The sequence below is a fragment of the Mastomys coucha genome, unplaced genomic scaffold, assembly GCF_008632895.1.
Source record: "Mastomys coucha isolate ucsf_1 unplaced genomic scaffold, UCSF_Mcou_1 pScaffold23, whole genome shotgun sequence".
Classification (NCBI taxonomy): domain Eukaryota; kingdom Metazoa; phylum Chordata; class Mammalia; order Rodentia; family Muridae; genus Mastomys; species Mastomys coucha.
The window spans coordinates 46,107,339-46,122,016 of record NW_022196906.1 but is presented as its reverse complement, the minus strand read 5'-3'; the positions used below and the strand labels follow the sequence as shown (position 1 = coordinate 46,122,016).

Here is a 14,678-nt window from a genome sequence, read left to right as displayed (position 1 = left end):
ATCCCTCACCATCTCCTAAAGTGCCACAGTTTCATTTAGAATTAAGTAATTTTCTAGCAATCTGTCATCATGGCGAACACATTAAAATGATTTTCAAATACAGCCAGACTGAGGGAGGTGCACAGCAACTTTATTAATAAAGCCTATGAACTAGTTCTTTGACCTTCTGACTCAACATGCATGTACAACATAGGCAGCTCTATGACCTTAATACTCCAGGAAATCCGAAGTGTCACGTGAGAGGGAGCACTCTTAATACCCGTCTCACGTATCCAGAGACTCTTTCGAAAGGCAAGAGAACGTCCTACCTAAAATAGCACTTCCAACAATCACTTGACCGTAGTCACAGATAAAAATCTCACTTTCATAAACTCGAGCTGACAGCGGTGCGATTTACTGGAGGATGGTGTCCTTGACCGGTCAAGAGCCTGGCGGATGCGGACTATCAAGGAGGTCAAGGTGACGCAGGACGGGACACTATAGCACGCTCTGGCTCAGCTCCTGCAGCTTGACAGTAACTAAAGGCTCTGGTCAGCAGGTGAACAGGCGTAGGTTCTAGGGGGGGGCTCTGTGCATGTCTCCTGGGAGCAGGGGAATCATGCCAGCAGCCGCTGCCAGCCATACTTACCTCATGAGGAGGGAGGCGCCATCCTGTTACATCTGCTTTATGCTGCTTTGGCAAGAACGCATCTGGAACAGTGCGTACAGTTTGGGTCCCCACCTTTTGAAAGAGACATCAAGAGGTTAGAAACTTGGAGTGCACATGGGTGAGCAAGGTGGGGTGAAGGCAGCATGCCCAGCATTTCAAAGCTAGGAAATGGGGGGACGGGGGGAGCTTGGATTATCAGAGGGCCAACTGAGGAACTCGGCTGCTAACCTGATAGCCTTTCTAACTCTTCTTAAAACTCACCTTTGAAACTCTCCTAGTCGGACATGGAAGTAAGAACAGCTGAGGCCCCTTTCAGGCAGGTGCTAGAAGGTTGTCTAAGAACTGCAGCACGTATCCACAGACTGATTAGCTCCACCACCAGCCATCGCGGCTCTAAAGCCATACACATCAGAACTTTTAACAGTCGGTGTCCTTGCCTTACTGTGAAGCTAAGGGTGACCTTGAACTTCTGTTCTTCAAGGTCCACCTTGTAGGGGCTGGGTCTATGGGTGTGTGCCACCATCTATCTGGCTCCATGTGGTGCTGGGGATGGAACCCAGGGGCTTCCTGCAAGTTAGTCAAGCACTATTTAACAAGCGAGCTCCATCCCCAGCCCAGATTTTCTATATTATGTTATAGTCTGTCCTATGATCTAGAAACTGTTCATGTCCTTGAGGGAACAACCAGCCTAATGGGCCTAACAGGCTTTTGTGGTGCCTACTTAGAAATCACGAGTTGCTGTCTCTGAATGAACAAGAATTCTCAATGGACTAACACTGTTCCCTAGTAGGCTGAAGAGATGCAACAAGATGACCTTACAGCTGCACTGGCACTGGCTATGGAGGCCAGTGCTGGCTGAAGCGAAGTCCTTATTCTCAGATACAGACCAAAAAGTAAGGCGAGGGTTAACCCAACCAGGAAAGGGCTGCACTGGCCACACCTACTCACTAGCCAGCTCCTCAAGGAGTTTGAGTGCTGGGTGGCACCTTCTGCATTTTCTGATGAGCTAAGCAATTACAAGTCTCCGTCTCCTACGTGGGTTGTGTGCCAAAAGGCACCTGTGGGGACTATCCCCCTATAAAAACACTGTGGATGGAGGTTCTTCAGCCGGGTCACTGAACCCATAGTGAAAACTGAGCCCTTGCAGTAAAATACAAAAGAAACTCCAAATCTGTCAAATCTAGTAATAAAAAAAGAGATAGAAATAGTGAGAGTTACTAACAGCTTAATAGTTTTCCTTAGTACTTGAGCTTGTTAAACTGAGCAGAATTAAATAGAAAATGATTAGCAATTGAAACGTGAGGGCATCTTAAAGGGATTTCAAGCACTTGGAGGATGTTAGTGGTTAGCTGAGCAGAGCTGGCACTCTCTCTGCGGTACCGGATGCCCTTTCAAATATATGGTTGGTCCTATAGTTTTCCTTTGGTCATCAATTCTATGGTCTCCATCACTAATCACTGCTGAAGGAAGCTTAGACAGGTGAAGAGACAAAAGGAGAAGGAAAGCAAAGGAATTAAAGAATGATTTAATGCGCATATTAACGTTTAGACAAAGGACGTGAAGAGAAAGGGGGCGCGACTTAGAGAAGACAGAGCTAATAAAGGCAGCCCAGAGCAAGAGGGCAGAAATTCCCAGGATGACCAGCAGGTGGCGCTATTATATCGCACTACGTTGAAGACCCAATCCTCTGAAAGGGAGAAGGAGGTACATACTGACCAGACTGGCAGGATAGTCACAGTGCAGGTGGCTCAGGACATGTGGAGCACTGGCCATAGCTAGGACATATGTTATAGCGAGTTATTTCAAACACATAAATTTGCATTAACATTAGATATATGTACATCTCGTTCGGAAGATTAACCAAAAATTCTTGAACAGTTATCTCAATATGCACACAAATTAAAATGAGATGAGTTTGATATCCTCTTTTGTAGACAAACTTCTTAGCAAAAATATGAATAAGCCTATAATAGGAATTTCCATTAATCTGATAAAGGTCATGTCCCCAACCCTAGAACACAGTGTGGTCTAATGTTAGAAACCTTGATCTCAAGGGAAATAGAGACCACCAGCACTCAGCACTGCATTGGAAAACTCCATCCAATCAGCAATAGAATGGAAATGAAGAATGCCGGGAAGAAAGACTAAAAACTGTCATTACTGCAGAAAATTTAGAATGCCCCAAAGAATTTGCAAATTATTTTAAAAAAAAAATAAAAACAATAGGAGTGCTCTCAAGGCCAGCAGACAAGACTAGTTTCATTTCTCCACCCCAGCCAGAATACTTTAAGTCCCATCCCTTAAATGACTGTGAGATAAGACTATTAATAATAAACCCAACAAAAAGACATATGTCATTGCAACAACTCGAGCACCTTTACCTAACCACGTGAGGAAAGACGCCAATACATTGAGATGTTATTGTTTAATATTGTAGCAATGTAATTTCTTCCTAGACTAATCTATTCAAACATTTTTCATCAAAACCCTTTTCACCATTCAAAAACAAACAAAACAAACAAACAAACAAAAATCCTAACTCCAAGATTTACACAAAGAGCTGGATCCAACAGGGATTTCTCATCAGAATAAAGAGAAGAAACTTCAGAAGTAGGCTACATCAGGGATGAAGACCTGTTAAAGCAGGATCGTACTGACCAATAACAGCCATATTGGTTACTAGAACATCACAGTGAGACATGGGAGATGAAACAGCAATGGCAATCAGAAGCCTCCTGTGACAAGGAAGGGACCTGGCACCCGTGCCTGGGTCCATCCACACTGCCTGGGATACAGGCACCAGCTGCCAGCCAGGCCTCCTCCACCAAGCCCACCTGCAGCTCCCTAGGATTTGGCTCCTGGAGCCCAGCATGCACAGGATCCTGCATGATCCCTCCCTCCTCAGAGGCTGCCCAGGTCACTCCAGGATGCCCTGCACCAGCCACACAGGGGAGGGGAGCTTTCAACCCTACTCTGACTTAGTCCTCTCCTGGACATTGGAAGTCACCTCCCCTGAAAGAAACAGGAGAGGAAATCAGCTGGAACCAGTCCAGGTGTGCAGTGTAGAAGCAAAGATAAGAAAATACAAGACCATGGGCCTCCCAAACACCTACCAAAAATGACCCAGAACTGCCATACAAAGAATTCAAAAGAATGACTATTACTGTGTTCAAGTTACTCAAGACATGAACATACATGAAGAAAGAAGAAGGAAGAGGGAGGTGGGGCGGGAAGGAAGGGGGAGGGAGGGGGAGGAAACAAGGAAGTTAATCCAGGATATGAAAATAGGAAACAAGAAGAGAATTACTGAAGAGAGCCCAACTTAAATGGTGCTGTAAATAAAAACTTTTAATAAGCCAAATATAAACCTCGCAGTAAGCCTCACCAGCGGAATGGACCATGCTACTACAATCAGAACCAGGGCAGGAAGGTGGCGTAGAGGAATCAGAGGAATCAGCAAAGGACGATGTCTGTCAGGTGACTGACCTTCAGAGGGCATGTTGGTTTAACTCGATGCTAAAGTCTTCAAAGGGCAGGCAGGGCAATAAGTAAACGGTCCACTGAGACCCTACCAACATTCCTGACATCTGGGAAATGCATACCTCACCCCACCTGTGGTCTTGCTGTCTTTGGTGCAGGGTCTATGTCAGCCTTGGCTAGCCAGGAATTTCTCAATGTAAGTTTGTTATGTAAAACTAGCCTCAAAATTAAGGAGCTCTCCCAACCTCCAACTCCCAAGAGCTGGATAAGAGGTGGGAGCCATCTTCGCGGCTATGCATTCCTAAATCCCACAAACCAGCCTGTGGAGGAAGTGAATCTATCTATTTACTATTCCTCTGTTACATACAGCTCCACTCCACAGCTACTGGGAACCAAGGTCCTGTTCAAGCCACAGCTGACCTCACTCCTCAGGCTGCCCTTCCCCGTGCCCCCAGGCTTCCTTCCTCCATTGTGACGTCACTCCTCCGGTTTCCTTCCTCCCTTGTCTGTGTCTGTTTCCTCCAATCTCAACCTCAATCTCAACGCTCTTGCATTTTCTCCAGCCTGAATGTCGTCCCTAGGCCCCAGTTCCTGCTGAGTCCTGAAACATTTTTCTCAACAGCTAGTAGGAATCTACATGAGCCTGTTTTTATCTTCCTCTTCATTCCTACATTCTCTAGAGACTTTAAAAAGAATTTCATACGGAAGTACTGTATTTCCGTCATTCCCATCCCTCTCCTGCCAACTTCTCCTGTGTCCTGCCCACCCCCTCAGATTCATGACCTCTTCATTAATTACTGCTTCATACACATATGTACATACACAGTCTGCTGAGTATATTTAGTGTTGCTTCTGTGTGTATGCCTAGGCCGACCATTTGGCAGGATAACCTATCAGAGGGCTCGTCCTTGGATGAGAATGATTCTCCTGCTCTCAACAGCCTTTGGTTGCCTATAGCTCTCCACCTAGATTAAGGCTACCCTCTTGGGTGCATATGCTTCTGAGTTGGGGCACTTTTACAGGCAATGAAAAGATGCATTCTCTCCCCGTGCAAGGGCCAATCACCTATCTCAGTTTGAATCGAAGCCACATTCCCCTCATCTTGAAGCAGCAGCAGAAGCAAAGTCACCCATTGATGATGTTATCCCAGTCCACCATCACTGTTACACTTGAACTGAGAGGATTCAGTATATCCAGCCTGGCCTCTAATGATACTCACTCAGGTATATGCAGACAAGTCAGGCCTACAAGAACATATCTTGTCACTTTAGTATATAGCATCATGACATCAACAGAAGATATAGATCTGGACAAATACAGTTCCCACTTCAGCACAAACAAAAGTTCAAATACAAATACAGACTCTGCCACAATGGTTGTCTTTGGACAAACTACTCAGTACTGAACAGAGTAACTCACGGCCTTCAAAGCTACCGGCAGCCTTCCTGACACATTTCTGTGGACAGGGCCGAGTGGAGAGTGCCCTTCCTCCAGGCAGGCGCATCCCTGTGCCTGGTTCATTCCTGGTTCAACACCATGTGTACCCAGTCAGAACCCAGTGTCTCTTCACCTTCTTTTTGTCCCTCAAACTTCTACTGAAACGACACCGTGGGCCTAACTCTGGGAACCATGTTGTCTCCGAGGCCTAAGGCCAAGGAGTGGAAATGTGGCCTAAGCAGCGCGAACTAGAAAAGATGTGATCTGGCCCCTTTCCAACTTATTACATACACGTATGTATGTTTCCTCTGACTTTGTTCAGCCATCGGTCATAACCCTTCCCTTCTTTTCCTGAAGCTAGCCCAGCCCTTTCTCGCCTAAAGGTCTTCGTGTACTACTCTCTCTTCCTGGAACTTTGCTTGTAGCAAAGACTGTGAACTGCTGTCCAATGGGATCCTTCAGGTAAGCAGGTATATTGTGCTCGACCTGATAAGCTTTTTTTAAAAGGTTGTAAAATAACGGGCAGGTTTCACACAAAATTATATCTTTACCATTCATCTACTATTTTACTGAAATAATCATCCCCCAGTTCAGAGAACCAACTTAAGCACTCTACTCTAGACATGAAGTTAGAGGACCTGAGGTGAGCTTGTCTGAAGATGTGTGTGACCTCACTTCCCAAGGCCTCTCTCCCTGTCTTCCCCTCTGATCGTAGCTGCTAAAGTGATGTTTCTGGATGCCTTTCTAACTTATCTTGGAAGATAGGGTGGCACAGCCTCCTTATGTTAGGGCTCCTGTGTCTGAGGAACCAACCATGTGTGCCCCCCAGAGACAGCACATGAAATTCCTGGAGTAGAGCTCTGGCTAGGCCCAGAGCACCTACCATCCTGGTTTAAGTAAAGGAGATTTCTCTTCCTTCAAGTGACAACTTACATACCACCACTTCGTGGGGACCTTCAGGACCTTCTAAACCCTGATTATCAGGCCCAACGTTTTTAACTAATTCAGGCTTACCGCTTTCATAGGTTAAGTGGAAATTAAATAGGTCAAGGACTGTTGAATCCTGGCCTTGTCGCACAATTAAACCTGGTACGGAAATGTGCAGCTCCTTAATCTTGCTTACTGAAGCCTTTTAACTTTTCCTCCAGAAAGTGAGGTCATAAGGGCAAGGACTTACGTCACGATGGTGTCCTGAATGGTTAGCATACGGTGTCTGGAAGGTTCTAACCACTAAAATATTTGAATGAATGCGTGCAAGTTCTTTCCCCACCGAAGACCTTCAGCCGTTCCGCAACAGATCTTAAATCTTCTACCTTGACTAATGGTGACCCCAGGCAGCTTAGCACTGCTCAGCACTGCCCTATACCCAGCTCTAGAGCAGGCTTCTGTCCTCAGTTTCAATCCCTGCCCACATAGCTGATGCCTTTGGTCCCAGTGTGGAGGATGCTCAGAAGTGTCATACTCTGCCACCCCCACGCAAACTGCCATGGACAGCCGCTCTCATATCCACCAGTGTGGCTTTGCCGAAGGGCAGGGGATCAGGGGTGACCACACTGACATCCGTAGTCTAGCTGACTGAATGTATCTGTCTGCCTTGCCGCTTATCTCTGCTCTTCCACTTCCTCCTGTGACTGCGCTCTTAACTCAGCTGTGAATCCTCCAGGTCTTGTCATTAGTTAAGTATTCCCGACAAGATGATGAAGCAACAGACTCATTTAAGTGCCACATGGAGGATACCCCACGGGGTGATCACCACTTTACTAGCGGTGAGCCTGTGGATCTGGGCAGGAGAGCCAGGTGGAGTTCATGCTGGGATGTCTGCTTTAGGCCCTTGGAGATGACCCAGGACTGTTAGAAAAAGCACTCCCCTGCTCTTTGAGGCTTAAGGATCACAGAGATGTATTAGAAACTCCTTCCAGAACACTGTACACTTCAAAGCTAAATGGCAATTTCAAGTGCCCTTTGCAGCCAACTGTCTCCCATGCCAGTGTGACAAGTGATGACAGCGCCTGTCTTGTGGCCCTGGAGCTTGAGGGGAGTCAATCTTCTGCGGGGGGTTGAGCTCTTCCCTCTCCATGTGCCTCTGCTTGGCAACTGTGTTGCTGCTCCCCAAGGTTCTGCTTAACTCCACTTTCTTCTTCTAGCATTTCCCCAGGATTCCATCAGCAGCCTAAAGTCCACATCCGACCTACTTCTCCACATGACATTCCTGGGTCACACACTGCCTTCTGAACCTCAGCCTGGAATACTTCAATATGCTCGCTTGTGCGCTTATAGAAATTTCTAGAATGGATTGCCCAAAGACACTGCAGCTAGTAAATAACTGTAGCTGTGCCATCCGAGATGATCACCACTGGGCTATGTCTTGATGACAAGGGCCCTTCACAGTGTCTTGCAGCAGAAGCTGGTTCTCGAGTCTCTAGAGACCTGTTTAATGAACACTGTCCAGTCATGAGAAAATCTGGGTCCTCTGGGAGCACAGAATTACTGTAATATGTACCATATTGAGTAACAGCTTTTCAACTACATGGAAGAATTGAAAAGTACATGGATATTAGCCAAAGTTAGCCAGTAGAAAAGTGCTCTGACAAGGTGATCTGATTCAAAACTATGAATGCAGTAGTCAGAATCCCGATACAGCACAGTTAGTCTTGGATTAGGACCCAGAATCTTTAACTCTAGTTTATCAGGAATCCACCCACAAAGCACAGAGTCAGAAAAAGGTTGAGTCCCCAGGCAGGTCCTTTAGAAAAGAAGCAGAAGAAGAGTATTGCTACATTCAGCAAAGCTGAGGACACATCCATGTATTTCTCTAAGTTCCCGGGAGGTGACAGTCTCCTCCTCTGGGCCACAGCCTTCCTGCAGGCTAACTACTTGAATGCAACTCGAGGTTTTCTTCAACCTCTGCACTTTTTAGTTATGTAGCACATTGCAACATTAGTTGTCAAAGCCACCAGCTGTCCTTCAGTCAAACCAGTGTCCCCTGGCATGCTGCATGGACTCCTGGCAGCATCCTTCCTGGCTCTGTGGCCTACAGTCAGTGTGGTGACTGTCATTTTCCACTCACTTTGCATGTCCACAGACTGATTCCCATCTGCTCTTCCTAAGTCAAGCATATAGTGGCCTGTAATCCCAGCACTTCGGAGAAGGCTGAAGCAGGAGTATTGACATGAGTTTAAGGGAGTGTGAGCCTGTCTTAATAAACAAGAATTCAACAACTCTGCTCCTTCCTTATGAAAAGATAGTATGAGAGTTTTTAAAAAAACTAATCATAGAATTACCATCTCATCCAGCAATTCCATTTAGGGACTATAACACTTTCATTCCAAAGCTAATAGCACCATGAGTAAAAATGTGGAAGTAATATGGTATAATCATAAAATAAAAAAATGTGGAAACTACTCAAATGCCAACTGACCAACAAATGGATAAAATGTGGTATAAACCATGGACCATTTATTTGACCTCAACAAGAAATAAAACATGGTAACTTATGAATACTGTATTAAGTGAAATACAAGTATGCCAGACACAAATGGTTTACTTTGATGGGTTGCCTAGAAACTCCACAATTGAGAGATAGAAAATACCAACGGTAGCTACCGAGGACTAGGAAGAGCTGTCATTGATTGAGTACAGCTTCAACAGATGATGTTCTGTAGACGGATGCTGGTGACGGGTATACAATGAGAACCCTAACACTGTACCCTTGAAATGATTAAAATCACATGCTTCACTTTACACCAGGCTTAACACAAAACCAACCCACAACTATTCAACCAAAAGCTCCATTCAGCTCTCCTGTAATCCACATCCTGCCAACCATGCTATTTGACTGGGTTTTCAGCTGAGTTTGAATCTTCCTATAAAGCCACAGACTTAAAACCTGGAGCTTCATCTCTTAGGATATCTTTATTAACCGATGTTTAATGCTTGACCCATGAGATGGACAGTGTAACACATCAGAGAACAAGCATCCCGGGGACCCACAGCCAACACTCATTGTCTTAGCCACTTCTGTCTATGTCTCATCATCGTACAACTACCATCTTTTAGTCAATATAGTTAGGACTTATAATTATACTAGTGGAGCAGGAAAAGATTCAAGTGCTATATCTAAGTTTCATAGGTTTGAATGAGAATGAGACTGCCTTAGGATTCTAAGAAATGCATGTATTTCTTGGTCTAACATAATACGCGAATTGAGAAATTGAAAAGGTTATATATATTTTGACGGTGTGAAAAGAATCCACATCTAATCAGGAACATTTCCAAGGCATCTGAGCATCCCCAAATCCTTACAGCATGTTTGCTACTAGGCATTTAACTGTAAGAGCAAAGGCTAAATAAAGCCAGTACCATCATTTTTTAGAAAACAAAGCTGATAACATGCATATATATATATATGTAATATATATCAAAGTAAAATCAAAGTTTTAAAGTGAACAAATAAAAATAAGCAATAAAGATATTGAAATAAAAGTAAACTTCAAAGATTGGGGTAACCCCTTAGCTGTAAGCCTGGAAGAATCTAGGCCTGCAAGAGAACACAAAACAGCAGCAGGGTACTGACATTTGAAAAGCAAACCGATACTGTGACTGAGAAATGCAAACTGATGTAAGACCCAAGAAAAATTGATACTTGAAGGCTATGGTCGCTCTTATCTTGCTTCAAGTCTTCAACTGTAGCAGGCAATAAATAAAAACATTTTTGATTAAATGAAGGTTACTAAATAAGAATGTGGAACCAGGTGTGCCCGGGAGCTCCACACACAAGACACAAAGGTGACCTAAAAGAGGCTTTTTAGTTGGGCTATAAAGTTCTATACAAGATAAATTAAATACTTGAGTGCTTAAGGCAGTGCGTAAGCATGAAGGAACACTTCACCTCTTAAGGCGGTATGAATAAGGAAAATGTCATGCTTAAGGCAGTGCTTATAAGCTTGAGTCAGAACATCTGGTTCACAGGGCAGAAAGTGTCAAAGAGGAGACAGCACAGGGTCACAGGGTCACAGCCTTCCTCATCAGGAAATGGAAGCTCTGAAATTCCTCAAAGATAAGTCTACTAAGGAAACATGGAGTTAATAGTATTTAACTGGAAAGCCAAGGTTGAAAACAGTAAGCTTGCACATGTCATAGCTTTTCTACTGTGCAGAAATCCCAGGGAGTGCTGGTGCTTAGCAGGATGGCAGACAGGGCTGCACTTAGCCTAGACGGGCACTCAACAAGAGTGTACCCGAGGATGACCTTCAACTGTTATTCTCCTGCCTCCTCCTCCTGAACTCTGGGATCACACGTGTGTGGGCACCACACCTGGCTTTTGGGCATTTGAAGAGACCATCACTCTGACAGGCCACAACTGCCTCACTGGTCATTTAGCAAATTAATGCAAATTTAATAAACCTTATATGTTACTTCAAGTTTTAACATTTAAAAAATGAGATTTCATTGGGCACATATAGGTGTGGATTTAATGTTTATTCTTTGTTTCTTAAAACATCCCAAATCTTTAAGGTGATGAAAACTGGGGGGAAAAATAGAAGTTACTCTAAAATAAACCATAATAATAATATCAAGTCACTTTTCTATGTCTAGTAAAATATCCAATAATATGTTAAGTTTAAAAGTAGTAATTCTAGCTTGAAAAAAAAGAAAAAAAAAGCTTTCTAGATTAAAAAAATAAAACATTCTATATAAAAATATCTTTGCTTCTCAAGATCAGTGAAATCACTGCCAACTCCTGGAGACAGAAATAAAGAAACAATTGTTGGCTTTAAAGTGTTCTAGATGAGAGCTATTACTATTTTATTTATGAATATCTGCTAAGTATTGGTGAGAGATCATCTAAAAGGCAATTCTACGTTTATGGTACCTGCTCCAACACAGCTTTAGTAAGTATCTGTCTGAATAAAGATACCCAGCATAAAGTACAACAAGCACCCGAGATTTTAACAGTGAGAGGAATAAACAAGAATGAAGCCTGCCTTCCTTGGGAAAAAGAATCTGACAGTGTAAAATGAAGTAATGCCGGGAGATTCCACATTACCCTCAGATTCAGAGTTAATGATGATGAGTCACTGTGACCTCTAGAGTAAAAAGGGGATAAAGAGTAAGCTTTTGAGGATTCAAGCTTTGTCCTAAAGATATCAAATAGTTCATGGCTCAAATTCTACTTCCAAGAGCTATGTGAGAAAACCATGTTAAATAACAACAGTGGACCTCAAAGGCATGAGCTTTTGTCACTTTATTGTTAACCAATGAATATTATCCAAAATTAGAGATGTAATTGAAATTTACTTGTACAACATAAAATTTTGCTAATGGGAAATTACCAAATACTCATTAGTATGTTTTTACATTGCTACATGAACATGTGCTTTCAACTGCTAGTGCTAAACGTTATAATTGATGCAATCACTATGAAAACCCATTCTGCAAATGGCTGTTCCTGTTTAGAAAAATCCATACAGCTATAAAAAATGGATTAAACCCACTTTAATCCTAATCTACAAATAGACTATTAACAGCAAATATAACTGGTAACCTCTCAACACTGTAACAACTGGTGAACCAATGATAATGTACACAATGCAAATAGAAAATAAAAATCCGAGGGAAGTCGATTCTTTCAGCAATAAGGACTGTCGCTCTGATGCTTTGGGAAGTGAATAGTCACACTTCCAAGTGTGTGGTAAGGCCTACGTCTCTCCCTCTCAGACCTGGAAAGCATTCCCTCGCAAATGATTCTGAAGCACGTGCACAACCACTGTACAACAGTCTCTTCAAGGTTAACCAGCTGTCTTTTGTCCTACAGAGTCCAAAAAATATATTAACCCTTTCCTTTTTATAATGTCTGCCCAAATTAATCCTTTTTAAGTCAGCAAAAATCAAAAAAAAAAAAAAAAAAAAAAAAAAAAAAAAAAAAAAGGCACAGAACAAGTTGAATCTACTGTGTGTGAAAACTGCTTAATAAAATGGCAATTTTAATAGATAAATGTTAAGTCTGAGTGCATAATACCAAATGGAAAGTAGCTGAACCACACAGAGAAAACAAGGCTTTCTGTATCTTCAAATTCAGGTGCCTCATGATCAGAGAATGTAAGAGCATCTTTCTAGCTGGAAAGACTTCTTCAGTAAGACATAATTGAAATAAAATTTGTTTTTAGAGATTGCAAATTAAATAAGCAGTGATTTAGAAACCAAATATACTAAAGTGATGTTACCTATCCCATCCAGAAAGAATGGGAATGCTTCATGGGCTGTAAAGACAACGTCTTTCCCACAAAGGGTCACTCCACTTCCTCAGACACAGAGCACCCCTCAGGGAACAGCATACCAGTGAGAATATACAATCTCAACACGAATCAGAGCCACAATTCAACAAGAAGGCAGTTAAAACATTAGGACTGGGATCTCAAAAGCATACTCAATGAAGGACATGATTGAGACTGCGCATGGGTAACAGCCATCACGTGAAGAGTGAGGTAGTAGTATATTCTTGGAATTGATGTTTCCATATGCTGCCCTTGCAGAAAGGACAAGGCTTGGGGTTTTTTTTCCCCCCTCCAACAATTAGAATTAGCTATCATCAACAGTTATCTTCTATTGGACATCTGTGTTTCTAAATCAACCTAAGAACAAAACTTGAATTTTCTTCAGAAACCACATACTTGCAGGCAGTGCTTCATCAATAATTTCCCTAGGAGCAACTGCCTAGTGGCTGTCTCTCTACAGGGACAGGCAAGGAAAGCCGTCATCATAGCACTATAGGACGTGAAACACCATCACTCAAGCTAGCAGCAATGACTACACTTAAGTAAAGCAAACACTCAATAAAGTAATTAAGGGATTTCTGTGATAATTAACCACTGGCTGCATACTATGCTGTCCAATATTCTAATCACCTTGTGATGTAGTCCTGTGTCTGTCTACCCCACTATCTCATATTATACACCTCCAGTAAGTGATCCATGTGACACCAGAATTACAGCTCTATCATAAGGTATGAGGTCACACTGACAAAACATGAGAATGAACATGGAGATGTATGTAGCCTACAACATGGAAAGGGCAAAGAAAACTGAGTTCATTAACTAAACATGCATTGAAATGTCCACCATTATCCTAAGATGTACACAGTGCTCAAAGCACATACACACATTTGTCAGACGTGGCCATTAGTATTAATATTCAACTGAAAAAGATGAAACAAACAAAAAGTGAAATGTACAAAAAGGTGACAGAATTATCCATTTCCTGGACAAAAGAAAAATGAGCAAACATGACATCACACTGCCTTAATGCTGAAGGATGCCCTTCAGTGTCCTGCTAGTGAGCACAGTCAACTGGTCTGAGTGCTTTGGCAAGGTGGGGTGCATTCCATTGCATCTGCACAGGCCTGCTTTTCTCTGGTGGTGGTTCAGCTTATGAAGGACATGTATCACAAGAACAGCTCTCACATTGCTTCAAACTCATCGATGCGCTGCTTTGTATTGCCTTGTCGAATCTGTCGGAGAGTCTTGTACTTATCACGGCCTGCCTTGACGTTCTCAGCATGAAGAACATCATTCTGTGTCTTCTTGGTTTCATCCCTGGCTTGGGCCAATTCTGAACTTAATGCCTGCATTTAAAAGAAAATATATTACTCTTCCATAAAGTTATAAGAATTATGACAATAGGTTAAAGATGCAAAAATACATGTGTAACAAACCTGACCTTTTAATATATTAATCTTTCCACTGTGGAATGGGTTTCTAGATGGTATGCAAGCTTCTTTTTATTTTTTATTTTTATTTCATGTGCATTAGTGTTTTGCCTGCATATATATGTGTGTGTGGGTGTTGGATCCCTTAGAACCAGAGTTAAATAGACAGCTGTGAGCTGCCATATGGATCTGGGAACTGAACCCAGGTTCTCTGGAGCAGCAGCCAGGGGTCTCTTAACCCGAGCTGTCTCTCCAGCCCACAAGCATCTTTCTTTAGTAACTGTGGTGCTAGGAAAGGATGCCCAAGGTCTGTCTTTTCTTTAGTCATCAGCCATGACATTTTATATATTCTAAACTATTTTAACATGAAACAACTGATCAAGTTCAGTGCAGTCATTCTAAAGGAAA

General features: G+C 42.8%; 1 protein-coding gene across 4 annotated transcripts in view; it reads right to left on the bottom strand.

Moving 5' to 3' along the window:
* The window catches only part of Rdx (radixin), a 68,229-nt gene that overhangs the window by 17,164 nt on the left and 36,387 nt on the right, over positions 1–14,678 (bottom strand). For 2 of the 4 annotated variants that reach the window (XM_031344166.1, XM_031344165.1), the window contains exons 14-15: positions 14,026–14,186; positions 629–721 (exon numbers count right to left, since the gene is read on the bottom strand). In XM_031344166.1, coding sequence (XP_031200026.1) covers positions 655–721; positions 14,026–14,186 — 228 coding nt within the window. In that variant the 3' untranslated portion in view covers positions 629–654. Of the gene's footprint in view, positions 1–109; positions 519–627; positions 722–14,025; positions 14,187–14,678 lie in introns of those variants that run through there. The other 2 variants (XM_031344167.1, XM_031344164.1) reach the window with 2 other exon arrangements.